The sequence below is a fragment of the Oncorhynchus tshawytscha genome, linkage group LG25, assembly GCF_018296145.1.
Source record: "Oncorhynchus tshawytscha isolate Ot180627B linkage group LG25, Otsh_v2.0, whole genome shotgun sequence".
In the NCBI taxonomy this organism is placed as follows: domain Eukaryota; kingdom Metazoa; phylum Chordata; class Actinopteri; order Salmoniformes; family Salmonidae; genus Oncorhynchus; species Oncorhynchus tshawytscha.
Genome location: NC_056453.1, coordinates 23623297 through 23637891, shown reverse-complemented (window position 1 = coordinate 23637891; position 14595 = coordinate 23623297). Strand labels below are relative to the sequence as shown.

General features: G+C 41.4%; 1 protein-coding gene across 1 annotated transcript; it reads left to right on the top strand.

Annotated features, from left to right (window-relative positions):
* The first annotated feature begins 1067 nt into the window (after nt 1-1067).
* dcxr (dicarbonyl/L-xylulose reductase) lies at nt 1068-11640 on the top strand. Its single transcript, XM_042306151.1, has 8 exons — nt 1068-1469; nt 1734-1831; nt 4790-4947; nt 6694-6736; nt 6845-6944; nt 7087-7151; nt 9516-9633; nt 11206-11640. The coding sequence occupies exons 1-8, from the start codon at nt 1418-1420 to the stop codon at nt 11307-11309; spliced, it is 738 nt and encodes a 245-aa protein (XP_042162085.1). The 5' UTR covers nt 1068-1417; the 3' UTR covers nt 11310-11640.
* Nucleotides 11641-14595: the final 2955 nt, after the last annotated feature.

The window sequence follows — 14595 nt, the reverse complement described above, 5'->3', positions numbered from 1 at the left end:
GGTTTGGGGATGCTCTGCTGCCTCAGGGGCCTGTACGACTTGCCCTAATAGAAAGAACCATGAATTATGCTCTGTATCAGATAATTCTACAGGAGAATGCCAGGCCATCTGTCTGTGAGCTGAAGCTGAAGTGTAGCTGGGTCATGCAGCAAGACTGTGACCCAAAACCAACAATCAAGTTAAAATGAAAATTGTTAAAAAAGCAACACACAAGTTTTGGATTGGCCTAGCCAAAGTCCAGACTGAATCCCAATTGAGATGTTTTGTGGCAGGACTTGAAATGAGCAGTTCATGCTTGAAAACCCACAAATGTTCCTGAGTTAAAGCAGCTCTGAATGCAAGAGTGGACCAAAATGCCTCCACAGCAATGTGAGAGACTGATCAACAACTACAGGAAGCATTTGATTGCAGTCATTGCAGCTAAAGGTGGCACGACCAGTTATTTAGTGTAGGGAGGAATGACTTTTTCACACAGGGGAATTGGGTGTTGCATAAATGTGTTAATTAAATAAATAAACTAAGTATACATTTAGTTTGTTATTTACCTAATATTAGGTTTTGGTTGACGATCTGATAACATTCAGTGTCAAAAATATGCAAAAATAGAGAAAATCAGAAAGGGGGGCACATACTTTTCACCCACTGTATATGGTGCATGCATCACTATCATGTAGTTTGGTTAACTAGATCATTTGATAGAGTAAAAAGGCTGCCTTTTGACTAAAATCTGAAGTTTTATTGACTTTGGCCTGTACAGTATGGTTTACTGAGATTATATTTTATAAAATGAAAGTATCTCTCTAAATACACATGAAAACATACATATATTGAAATGGATTGTAAATATCAATCTACAGTGAATTTGATGTTGGTTGTTGAATACTGTTCTGATGCAAGACTGAATATTAAGTTGCCTATGTACCGGTGCTTCTAGGGGTCAACTAGGAACAGTAACTTTTTTATCCATTAACTTTTTGCGCAACTTGCGAGGTGCACTCTTCATACACCACATCCGTTTCCGCTAAAATTCATGAGAATAAAAATTTGCTTTATGGTTTTAATTTAAGGTTAGACATAAATTTAGCAGTGTGGTTAAGGTTATGTTTAAAATCACGTTTTAAGAAAATACATTGTAGAAATAGGCGGGGTTTATGACTTTGCAGCTGTCGTAACCAGTGACAACTGGATAAGTAAATTACTTTATAGAGCTCAATATATCTTGCACTGTTCATATAACGAATATTTATTTTAACGCGACATTTTTCAATATTTGAAAGTGAGGAGGGCATGTAGTATCGATTTCGCCCTTATCGTATGCGGATGATCTATTTTGTTGCATTGTATCTCTCACCCTTTGCTCTCCATATTGTGCAACATTTACTTGTCCCATAACTTCGCAACGAAGGTCTGAAGAGCCATGGAAATCTCTTTCGCAGGCAAGCGGGCCATAGTCACGGGGGCAGGAAAAGGTAAGAAAACTACCACCATATTTGAAGATAGTGTCGACGTCTGGTTTGCTGCGAAAACATAACCAAATGCACTTACAACAAGTAAATCAACAAGTAGTTTTGAGCTCAAACTAAGCAACTTCCAATGTGTCCTGAAATAACCACTGTCATGATTGTGGGTGACCGAATAACAGAAACACGGTCGAAATGTATGTGTCAGGTTGGCCGTCACACTGAGATCTCCAGTGAATAATAGTTATTGTGTTTATGGATATTTTCACACAGGCATCGGCCGGGCCACGGCGCTTGCTCTGGCGCGCTGCGGGGCAGAGGTCGTGGCAGTCACACGTACGCGGGCTGACCTGGACAGCCTTCTGCTGGAGGTAACCCCCCCCAACACCCATATACACACCCAATGCCCCTACAACAGTGGGGTGTCGGTACCGTTTAAGATTGGGGAAGACGTCTTTAAAAAAAAACATTTATGAGCATGGCCTTATTTCTATTACAGCATATTGGATGACTGTCATTCATATTTAATTCACCCAGCTCAATGTAACATCGATAGGTTTAGTCTAATATGTGATACTCAATTTTCCCTATACCCATCATGAAGTTTCGACAATCTAGCCTACGAATTATAGTTTATAATGTAGGTGCACATGTCAAAAGACCAATTAGAGCAACCAAGGTAACAGACAGTGAGTGGCATGCCCAGGAACGCCTTGCACACACTTGCCTGCATCTAGCAGACCTTGACTTGGAAGAGTTCCAGTGTTGGATAGCCTTAGCTTAGTGTTGGATAACCTTTTCAGTTAAAGAAATAACAAAAATAATAATAAGAGCCAGTTAGCTAACATAAATAGCATTCCTCTCTGTTTGAGTAGGCTAAATTAGCTAGCTGCATTAGTGAGCTAAATAAGTTATATGGAAAAGAAATCTAACAAAATATAGCTAGCTCTCTCTCGCTCTACAGCTTCTCCTTGATTTTTGAAGAAATGAATTTGTTCAACTATTGTCTTTCTCTCTCTTTGAGTCAACTAGTCACCACATTTTATGCACTGCAGTGCTAGCTAGCCGTAGCGTATGCTTTCTGTACTTAGATTCATCCTCTAATCCTTTTGATTGGATGGACAACATGTCAGTTCATGCTGCAAGAGCTCTGATAGGTTGGAAGATGTCCTCCGGAAGTCGTCATAATTATGTGTACAGTCGTGGCCAAAGGTTTTGAGAATTACACAAATATTAATTTCCACAAAGTTTGCTGCTTCAGTGTCTTTAGATATTGTAAGATGTTACTATGGAATACTGAAGTATAATTACAAGCATTTCATAAGTGTCAAAGGCTTTTATTGACAATTACATAAAGTTGATGCAAGGAGTCAATATTTGCAGTGTTGACCCTTCTTTTTCAAGACCTCTGCAATCCGCCCTGGCATGCTGTCAATTAACTTCTGAGCCACATCCTGACTGATGACAGCCCATTCTTGCATAATCAATGCTTGGAGTTTGTCAGAATTTGTGGGTTTTTGTTTGTCTACCCGCCTCTTGAGGATTGACCACAAGTTCTCAATGGCATTAAGGTCTTCCTGGCCATGGACCCAAAATATCAATGTTTTGTTCTCCGGGCCACTTAGTTATCACTTTTGCCTTATGGCAAGGTGCTCCATCATGCTGGAGAAGGCATTGTTCATTACCAAACTGTTCCTGGATGGTTGGGAGAAGTTGCTCTTGGAGGATGTGTTGGTACCATTCTTTATTCATGGCTGTGTGCCTAGGCAAAATTGTGAGTGAGCCCACTCCCTTGGCTGAGAAGCAACACCACACATGAATGGTCTCAGGATGCTTTACTGTTGGCATGACACAGGACTGATGGTAGCACTCACCTTTTCTTCTCCGGACAAGCTTTTATCTGGATGCCCCAAACCATCGGAAAGGGGATTCATCAGAGAAAATGACTTTACTCCAGTCCTCAGCAGTCCAATCCCTGTATCTTTTGCAGAATATCAGCCGGTCCCTGATGTTTTTCCTGGAGAGAAGTGGCTTCTTTGCTGCCCTTCTTGACACCAGGCCATCCTCCAAAAGTCTTTGCCTCACTGTGCGTGCAGATGCACTCACACCTGCCTGCTGCCATTCCTGAGCAAGCTCTGTACTGGTGGTGCCACGATCCTGCAGCCTAATCAACTTTAGGAGACGGTCCTGGCACTTGCTGGACTTTCTTGGGCGCCCTGAAGCCTTCTTCACAACAATTGAACCGCTCTCCTTGAAGTTCTTGATGAGCCGATAAATGTTTGATTTAGGTGCAATCTCACTGGCAGCAATATCCTTGCCTGTGAAGCCCTTTTTGTGCAAAGCAATGATGACGGCACGTGTTTCCTTGCAGGTAACCATGGTTGACAGAGGAAAACAATGAATCCAAGCACCACCCTTTTTTTGAAGCTTCCAGTCTGTTATTCAAACTCAATCAGCATGACAGAGTGGTCTCCAGCTTTGTCCTCGTCAACACTCACACCTGTGTTAACGAGAGAATCACTGACATGATGTCAGCTGGTCCTTTTGTGGCAGGGCTGAAATCCAGTGGAAATGTTTTTTGGGGATTCAGTTCATTTGCATGGCAAAAAGGGATTTTGCAATTAATTGCAATTCATCTGATCACTCTTCATAACATTCTGGAGTATATGCAAAAATTGCCATCATACAAACTGGAGGCAGCAGACTTTGTGAAAATGAATATTTGTGTCATTCTCAACTTTTGGCCATGACAGTAAGTCTATAGAAGGTGAGAACCATGAGCCTCCTAGGTTTTGTATTTAAGTCAATGTATGCAGAGGAGGACGGAAAATAGCTGTCCTCCAGCTACACCATGGTGCTGTTGAGGCTACTGTAGACCTGTAGAACTTCATTGCAAAACTGTGTCTTTTAATTAGTTATTTGGTGACGTGAATATATTTAGTATAGTTTTATGCATTTTTTTTTCTCACTATTTTTCAGAAATTCACTGAATAGGATGGTCCTCCCCATCCTCCTCTGAGCAGCCTCCACTGCGTTATGACCCTCGTATCCCTACAACCCCGCCCAGCCCCCCCTCCACTGCTCAGGGTCCGGACCCCCCCATTGCATGCTCTATTGTTCCCTTATAGGACCTCTCCTCTCCACTAGCCCTATATGCATATCATTAGAGGCTAGCTAGTTTTCCCTGCTGCTCTTTTCACCTCCATATCCCATTGTTTCGGCTCTGTGACGATAGATGATGGGAGATTCTTTGTGGTGATTCGTTGGGGTGATTCTCTCTGCTGTCTTTTCTCTCTGTGATTGGTTCTGGTGCTGGTTGTTCCCTGCAGTGTCCGTCCATCAAGCCGGTGTGTGTGAACCTCGGTGACTGGGGGGCCACAGAGGAGGCGCTACGGGAGGCCGGCGGTAATGTGGATCTGCTGGTGAATAATGCAGCCTATGCCACGCTGCAGCCTTTCCTAGAGGTCACCCCCGACCAGTTTGACATGTAAAGATGCTCTCATCGCTGTCCTTTAAATCAGAAATTCTCAACTGGTTTGGGGGAGAGAGGAGAAGAGGAGGTTTCAAAAACAACTACTAAAGCCAGGTAGAAAGTGTGTGGAAATGATAATGAATCTACATTTTTTTTAAACAATTTAATGTCAGAATTTTTGTAAATTCAATTAGTATTTTCAGCAGAGCTTTTAGCAGCCTATTTGGTGTATTTGGTTGATTTTTGTGGTCTCAAACCAGTGAGCTTACTAACATTTTTCATCGATCAAAATTGATTATTGTCAATGGAAATGGTCGGAATGTTGATCCCTTGTCATATAAATTGCTACATTACTGTCAATATAGCATTAAAAATAGCTTTCCAGGTGGCATTTTGGCAATTCTGTATCACAATGCGAATATTGGGTCGCAACTGAGACAACCTGGTCCAATTTGGGTCCCGAGGCAAAACCAGTTGAGAACCACTGCTCTAAATCATGTTATGATTGTAATTCATATTCATAGAAGTGAAACACAAGTCACTCAAGACTCAGTAGAAGGACTTTGTATTAGACCTACACTACCGTTCAAAAGTTTGAGGTCACTTAGAAAGGTCCTTGTTTTTGAAATAACATTAAAATAACATCAAATTGATCAGAAATACAGTGTAGACATTGTTAATGTTGTAAATGACTATTGTAGCTGGGAACGGCAATTTTTTTAATGGAATATCCACATAGGCGGATCAATAACATTAACATTAAAATAACATCAAATTGATCAGAAATACAGTGTAGACATTGTTAATGTTGTAAATGACTATTGTAGCTGGGAACGGCAATTTTTTTAATGGAATATCCACATAGGCGTACAGAGGCCCATTATCAGCAACCAATGGCACGTTGTGTTTGCTAAGTTTATAATTTTAAAAGGCTAATTGATCATTAGAAAACTTGTCCTCTTGCTCCGTTGTGCCTCCCACTCTTTCTATTCTGGTTAGAACCTGTTTGCGCTGCGCTGTTCTGTGAAGGGAGTAGTACACAGCGTTATACGAGATCTTCAGTTTCTTGGCAATTTCTCGCATGGAATAGCCTTCATTTCTCAGAACAAGACTAGACTGACGAGTTTCAGAAGAAAGGTCTTTATTTCTGGCCATTTTGAGCCTGTAATCGAACCCACAAATGCTGATGCTTCAGATACTCAACTAGTCTAAAGAAGGCCAGTTTTATTGTTTCTTTAAACAGAACAACAGTTTTCAGCTGTGCTAGCATAATTGCAAAAGGGTTTTCTAATGATCAATTAGACTTTTTAAAATGATAAACTTGGATTAGCTAACACAACGTGCCATTGAACACAGGAGTGATGGTTGCTGATAATGGGCTTCTGTACACCTATGTAGATATTCCATTAAAAATCAGCAGTTTCCAGCTACAATAGTCATTTACAACATTAACAATGTCTACACTGTATTTCTGATCAATTTTCTATTATTTTAATGGACAAAAAAAATGCTTTTCTTTCAAAAACAAGGACATTTCTATGTGACCCCAAACGTTTGAACGGTAGTGTACATATTACACCTGTTTAAATGGTTTAAAAATAGCTTTCCAGATAAGATGGTTTAAATAAACAAGGTTTAAACTGTGTTACCTCTGTGTGGCTAGTTACACAACAGAAATATTCCAAACATAGAAGGCTATCTGGACATTAATAGGAATATCTCATAAATCCCATTAATTGATTTTTTTTTTCCTATTCCCAGATCCTTTAACATCAACGTGAAGGCTGTCCTCCATGTCTCTCAGGTAAGAAAAGGCTGTCTGAAATTGAATTGGCTCCCTGTAATATAGTTATAGGTAACTTAACCGTTTCTCCATACTCACTGTGCATTCTCTGTCTCTGTGTGTGGGTAGATTGTGGCTCGGGGGATGAAGGCCAGAGGAACAGGAGGCTCCATAGTGAACATCTCCAGCCAGGCGTCTCAGTGTGCCCTCCAAGACCACACCGTCTACTGTAAGTCACCGACAGGGACCAGACAGAGCAGCACATGCATCCCATCAAAACATATCTCAGCTATAGCTCAATTATATCAATTAACTCACTACATCTTGATGTAGTTGATATTTGAATGCATACTGTCTGTCTGTGTGTGCAGGTGCCACTAAAGGTGCTCTGGACATGCTGACTAAGGTTATGGCCCTGGAGCTTGGACCCTATCAGGTAACTACAGGAGGACTGACCCAATAGCAGAGAGCACACATCAAGACACACATGGTTCTTCTGATGTCAGACCAGTACATTTAAATCTCTGTCTGCAACAGTTGTATTGTGGTGGCATCATGTTATGGGTATTCTTGTCACCGGCAGGGACTGGGGAGTTTGTCAAGATCAAAAGAAACATGAAAGGAGCAAAGCCCAGATAAAAAGCTAGAGGAATACCTGCCTCAGTCTTCTTAATACCTAACCCTGGGATAGTTTTATTTTTCAGCAGGACAATTACAAATGTTTTTATGCCAAAGACACCAGAATGGCTTTCCAATAGGTGTTGAATGTTCCCGAATTGTCCAGTCTCCATCCTGACTTAAATCTGTTTGAAAATCAGAGGCAAGGTTTGAATATTGCTGCCCATCAATGACTCCAACCAAATATACTGAGCTTGAGCAATTTATACAAAAACGATGGATATATGTTGCCCTAATCGCAGTGGCGGCCCAGTGTGGCCACAGCCTCCCCTGAAATCTGATTGGCCTCCCCCAAGAAATTCTGAGATCTGATCGGTCATCTCTGAATATATTAATAATTTTGACCAAGACGCGCACCAACAGTAAAACTCCTCAATCTCACCGGAGAAAGCATCCGAGCGAGCGAAACATCGCCCCTGAAGCTAGGACAGCAGTCACTCCCCATCTTCCAAAAACATCTGAAGCCCTACCTCTTCAAAGAGTATCCCCCTTTCGTGAACTGACACTCACACTTGACGTTTCCCCACTACTAGCACTTACTTTGCTGATAGATACTTTATTGAGAAAAAATGGACTTTTTTACGAGGACTGAGATACACTGAGTGTACCAAACATTAGGAACACCTTCCTAATATTGAGTTGCACCCCCTTTAGCCTTCAGAAAAATGTGTTGAAAGTGTTCCACAGGGATGATGGACTCCAATGTTTCCCACAGTTGTGTTAAGTTGGCTGGATGTGTTTTGGATGGTGAACCATTCTTGATACACACGGGAAACTGTTGAGCGTGGAAAAACCCAGCAGCGTTGCAGTTCTAAGATTTAAAAATCCTTTAACCTGTCTCCTCCCCTTCATCTACACTGATTGAAGTGGATTTAACAAGTGACTTCAATAAGGGATCATAGCTTTCACCTGGATTTACCTGATCAGTTTATGTCAAGAGAAGGAGTTCCTAATGCTTTGTACACTCAGTGTATGTCGTTGTCCCACCTAGCTATCTTAAGATGAATACACTAACTGTAAATCGCTCTGGATAAGAGCGTCTGCTAAATGACTAAAATGTAAATGTAAAAATATATGTGGAGCCCATGTATATGATCCTGTCTGGCTAAAAAGAGCATGACATGTCATATTCTTTTTGGCCAGACTGCATCAGATACATGGGCTACAGATACTAAGAAAGAGGGCCGCTGTTTGCCTTGCTCGGATGCGTTCTCTGGTGAAATGGATTCAGCCTATTGCTAATTGAAGGAAAATTATGAAACACGAATGAGAAATATATATTTTTAAGTTTATTTTTTTATTGTTAAAATATTTGGGGAAGTATAGCTTCCTTTTGCATCCATGAATACACAACCCTTTGTAAGCTGAATGTTATTAGACATATGGTGTTTGTAAAAGATGTCCCTTTCCATTCAAATGGTAGGTGCACTGCTCAGATGCTGGACTTATTTTGGAGTAGACGAACATGCATGGATAACCTACGTTTTGGACCTTTAATCAATGTTAGTGTTTTTATTCATGTACCAAACCTAAGCTGAAGCATTTAATGCATTGAACCTTCATAATTATATATAACAATTACACCTTGCATCAATAAAGGTTCAAAGTGTTATGTTCCCCACCTTGGCCACCCCATTCAAAATGTTCTGGACACGCCACTGCCTAAGAGTTTGCGAAGTTGGTGGAAGTACCAATGGCAGCCATTACAACTGTGAAACATTTTGAATAAGATTCTACCATTAACTCTGGGGTGTGAAGACACGCAATCAAGACCTCTTCATATAAAATAATAAAAAAATGTTCCATCTTTGGAAATCTGGAGTAGTTTGTTTACATCGGTAGAAAAAGAAAAAAATGTAATATTTGTTTCAATTTTAAGGCAGAAAAATGTGAAGACTGCAAGGGGTGTGTAGACCTTCACTTGGCACTGTATTGATTTTATGTATTGATTATCTACAGGGATTGGGTTTAGTGCCTTGCACAAGGACAGAGTTTTCACCTAATCAGCTTGGGGATTTGAACCCACAACCTTTTGGTTACTGGCCCAACACTCTTAACTGCTAGGCTACCGCCTTATTCACTAATAAGTATTGATTGTTGGGGTGTACTTGTTTCTTGCTAGATCCGTGTGAACAGTGTGAACCCCACAGTCGTGATGACTAAGATGGGGAGACTGGCATGGAGTGACCCTGGCAAGGCCAAGACCATGACCTCACGCATCCCTCTGGGACGATTCGCAGGTCACACGCATGTTGTTTTGTTAATAATAAGTTATTTATACAGTGCATTCGGGAAACTATTCAGACCCCTTGACTTTTTCCACATTTTGTTACATTACAGCCTTATTCTGAAATGGATTACATTGTTTTTTCTCTCATGAATCTACATACAATACCCCATAATGACAGAGCAAAAACAGGTTTTTAGAAATGAGGGGGAAAAAACTGAAACACCTTATTTACATAAGTATTCAGACCCTTTGCTATGAGACTCGAAATTGAGCTCCGATGCATCCTGTTTCCATTGATCATCCTTGAGATGTTTCTACAACTTGATTGGAGTCTACCTGTGGTAAATTTGATTGATTTGGAAATGCACAAATCTGTCTATATAAGGTCCAACAGCTGACAGTGAATGTCAGAGCAAAAACCAAGCCATGCGGTTGAAGGAATTGTCCGTAGAGCTCCGAGACAGGATTGTGTTAAGGCACAGATCTGTGGAAGGGTACCAAAAAATGTCTGCAGCATTGAAGGTCCCCAAGAACACAGTGGTCTCCATCATTCTTAAATGGAAGAAGTTTGGAACCACCAACACTCTTCCTAGAGCTGGCCGCCCGGTCAAACTGAGCAATTGGGGAGAAGAGCCTTGGTCAGGGAGGTGACCAAGAACCTGATTGTCACTCTGACAGATTTCCTCTGTGTGATGGTTGTCCTTCTGGAAGATTCTCACATCTTTGCAGCACTCCACCATTCAGGCCTTGGTAGAGTGGTCAGACGGGAGCCACTCTTCAGTGGCAGGGACTGGGAGACTAGTCAGGATCGAGGGAAAGATGAACGGAACAAAGTTTAGAGAGCTCCTTGATGAAAACCTGCTCCAGAGTGTGAAGGACCACAGACTGGGGTGAAGGTTCACCTTTCAACAGGACAACAACCCTAAGCACCAGCCAAGAAAATGCAGGAATGGCTTCGGAACAAGTCTTAATGTCCTTGAGTGGCCCAGCCAGAGCCCAGACTTGAACCCAATCAAACATCTCTGGAGAGACGTGACAATAGCTGTGCAGCAATCCTCCCCATCCAACCTGACAAAGCTTGAGAGGATCTGCAGAGAAAAATGGGAGAATCTCCCCAAATGCACGTGTGACAAGACTTAAGGCTGTAATTGCTGCCAAAGGTGCTTCAACGAAGTACTGAGTAAAGGGTCTGAATACTTATGTAAATGCGATATTTCCGTTTAAACATTTTTGCCCTCCAAAAAAATAAGTAAACTGGTTTTACTTTGTCATTATGGGGTATTGTGTGTAGATTGATGAGGGGAAAAAAACAATTGAATCCATTTTAGAATAAGGCTGTAACGTAACAAAATGCTGAAGAAGTCAAGGGATCTGAATACTTTCCGAATGCACTCTATACTGTATATTATATGTTCTTGTTTTTATTAACACAGCTAACCATTAACATCTGATGACACACAGACTGCCCAACCCCACTCTTTATCATGTGAAAGCGGCACATGATGATGTGGAGGTGTGTTACTTTATGGTTGTGTGTGTGTGTATTATTATTGTGTGTGTGTGTGTGTGTTCCTCTCTGCAGAGGTGGAGGATGTGGTGAACTCTATCCTGTTCCTGCTCAGCGATAAGAGTTCTATGACCAACGGTGTCACCCTGCCTGTGGACGGGGGCTTCCTGGCCTGCTAACCTCTCACCTTCTAATTCTGCCTTCTGATTGGCTAGCGTAGTCATTTTCCATGGTGTCCACTAGTACCCATTTAATTCCTCTTCAAGCACTGATTATATTCAGACTTGATTTTGTTTTATGTTACTGATTACATGTGTCACCCAGAACAATAGAATGAGTCTTTATGAGCTGCCCTGTTTGTTGTAACCGTAAGCAATTGTTTATTTTTTGCGGTTGCAGATTGTGGGTGTGTGTTAGCTTATAGAGAGAACTGCTGGATGAGATTAGTGTAATATACAGTTGTGACCAAATGTTTTTGAGAATGACACAAATATACATTTTCACAAAGTCTGCTGCCTCCAGTTTGTATGATTGTAATTTGCATATACTCCACAATGTTATGAAGAGTGATCAGATGAATTGCAATTAATTGCAAAATCCCTCTTTGCCATGCAAATGAACGGAATCCCCAAAAATCATTTCCACTGCATTTCAGCCCTGCCACAAAAGGACCAGCTGACATCATGTCAGTGATTCTCTCGTTATAACACAGGTGCGAGTGTTGATGAGGACAAGGCTGGAGATCACTCTGTGATGCTGATTGAGTTTGAATAACAGACTGGAAGCTTCAAAAGGAGGGTTGTGCTTGGAATCATTGTTTGATCTTTGTCAACCATGGTTACCTGCAAGGAAACACGTGCCGTCATCATTGCTTTGCACAAAAAGGGCTTCACAGGCAAGGATATTGCTGCCAGTGAGATTGCACCTATATCAAACATTTATCGGATCATCAAGAACTTCAAGGAGAGTGGTTCAAATGTTGTGAAGAAAGCTTCAGGGCGCCCAAGAAAGTCCAGCAAGCGCCAGGACCGTCTCCTAAAGTTGATTCAGCTGCGGGATTAGGGCACCACGAGGACAGAGCTTGCTCAGGAATGGCAGCAGGCAGGTATGAGTACATCTGCACGCACAGTGAGGCGAAGAATTTTGAAGGATGGCCTGGTGTCAGGAAGGGCAGCAAAGAAGCCACTTCTCTCCAGGAAAAACATCAGGGACCGACTGATATTCTGCAAAAGGTACAGGGATTGGACTGCTGAGGACGGGTAAAGTCATTTCCTGATGAATCCCCTTTCTGATTGTTTGGGGCATCCGGAAAAAAAGCTTGTCTGGAGAAGACAAGGTGAGTGCTACCATCAGTCCTGTGTCATGCCAACAGTAAAGCATCCTGAAACCATTCATGTGTGGGGTTGCTTCTCAGCCAAGGGAGTGGGCTCACAATTTTGCCTAAGAACACAGCCATGAATAAAGAATGATACTAGCACATCCCCCGAGAGCAACTTCTCCCAACCATCCAGGAACTATAGTTTTTGCAATTCAGTTAGGACATCTACTTTCTGCATGACACAAGTAACTTTTCCAACAATTGTTTACAGACAGATTATTTAATTTATAATTCACTATCACAATTCAAGTTTGCATACACTAAATTGACTGCCTTTAAACAGCTTGGAAAATTTCAGAAAATTACGTCATGGCTTTAGAAGCTTCTGATAGGCTAATTGAAATCATTTGAGTCAATTGGAAGTGTACCTGTGGATGTATTTCAAGGCCTACCTTCAAACTCAGTGCCTTGACGTCATGGGAAAATCCAAATAAATCAGCCAAGACCTTACAAAAAAATTGTTGACCTCCACAAGTCTGGCTCATCCTTGGGAGCAATTTCCAAATGCCTGAAGGTACCACGTTCATCTGTACAAACAACAGTACGCAAGTATAAACACCATGGGACCACACAGCCATCATACCGCTCAGGAAGGAGACTTGTTCTGTCTCCTACAGATGAACATACCTTGGTGCAAAAAGTGCAAATCAATCCCAGAACAACAGCAAAGGACCCTGTGAAGATGCTGGAGGAAACAGGTACAAAAGTATCTATATCCACAGTAAAACGAGTCCTATATCGACATAATCTGAAATGCAGCTCAGCACGGAGGAAGCCACTGCTCCAAAAAAGCCAGACAACGTTTGCAACTGCAAATGGGGACAAAGATTGTACTTTTTGGAGAAATGTCCTCTGGTCTGAGGAAACTATTTGGCCATAATGACCATCGCTATGTTTGGAGGAAAAAGGGGGAGGCTTGCAAGCCGAAGAAAACCATACCATCCCAACCGTGAAGCACGAGGGTGGCAGCATCATTTTGTGTGGGTGCTATGCTGCAGGAGGGACTGGTGCACTTCACAAAATAAATGGCATCATGAGGCAGCAAAATTATGTGCATATATTGAAGCAACATCTCAAGACATCAGTCAGGAAGTTAAAGCTTGGTCGCAAATGGGTCTTCCAAATGGACAATGACCCCAAGCATACTTCCAAAGTTGTGGCAAAATGGCATAAGGACAACAAAGTCAAGGTATTGGAGTGGCCATCAGAAAGCCCTGACCTCAATCCTATAGAAAATTTGTGGGCAGAACTGAAAAAGCGTGTGCGAGCAAGGAGGCCTACAAACCTGACTCAGTTACACCAGCTCTGTCAGGAGGAATGGGCCACAATTCACCCAACTTATTGTGTAAAGGTTGTGGAAGGCTACCTGAAACGTTTGACTGAAGTTTAACAATTTTAAAGACAATGCTAACAAATACTAATTGAGTGTATGTAAACTTCTGACCCACTGGGAATGTGGTGAACGAAGTAAAACCTGACATAAATCATTCTCTCAACTATTTTTCTGACATTTCACATTGTTAAAATAAAGTGGTGATCCTAACTGACATAAGACAGGGAATTTTTACTATGATTAAATGTCAGGAATTGTGAAAAATTGAGTTTAAATGTATTTAGCTACGGTGAATGTAAACCTCCGACTTCAATTGTAGCTTTCACCTGGTCAGTCTGTTCTGACTTCAACTGTAGTATGATGAGACAAACATGTGTTTACAAACCACAATACAGTACAACATTTTGTATTTATTAATAAACATACACTACCGTTCAAAAGTTTGGGGTCACTTAGACATTTCCTTGTTTTTGAAAGAAAAGCACATTTTTTTTGTCCGTTTCAAATAACATCAAATTGATCAGAAATACAGTGTAGAGATTGTTAATGTTGTAAATGACTATTGTAGCTGGAAATGGCTGGTTTGTAATGGAATATCTACATAGGCGTACAGAGTCCCATTATCAGCAACTATCACTCCTGTGTTCCAATGGCACGTTGTCAAATCAAATTTTATTTGGCACATACACATGGTTAGCAGATGTTAATGAGAGTGTAGCGAAATGCTTGTGCTTCTAGTTCCGACTATGCAGTA

Bases quoted from the DNA above. Each gene is read 5' to 3' on its own strand.
- dcxr (XM_042306151.1), top strand. From the start codon at position 1,418: ATGGAAATCTCTTTCGCAGGCAAGCGGGCCATAGTCACGGGGGCAGGA. The intron at 6,737-6,844 runs GTAAGAAAAGGC...GTGTGTGGGTAG, and splicing joins CTGTCCTCCATGTCTCTCAG to ATTGTGGCTCGGGGGATGAA. The intron at 7,152-9,515 runs GTAACTACAGGA...GTTTCTTGCTAG, and splicing joins TGGAGCTTGGACCCTATCAG to ATCCGTGTGAACAGTGTGAA.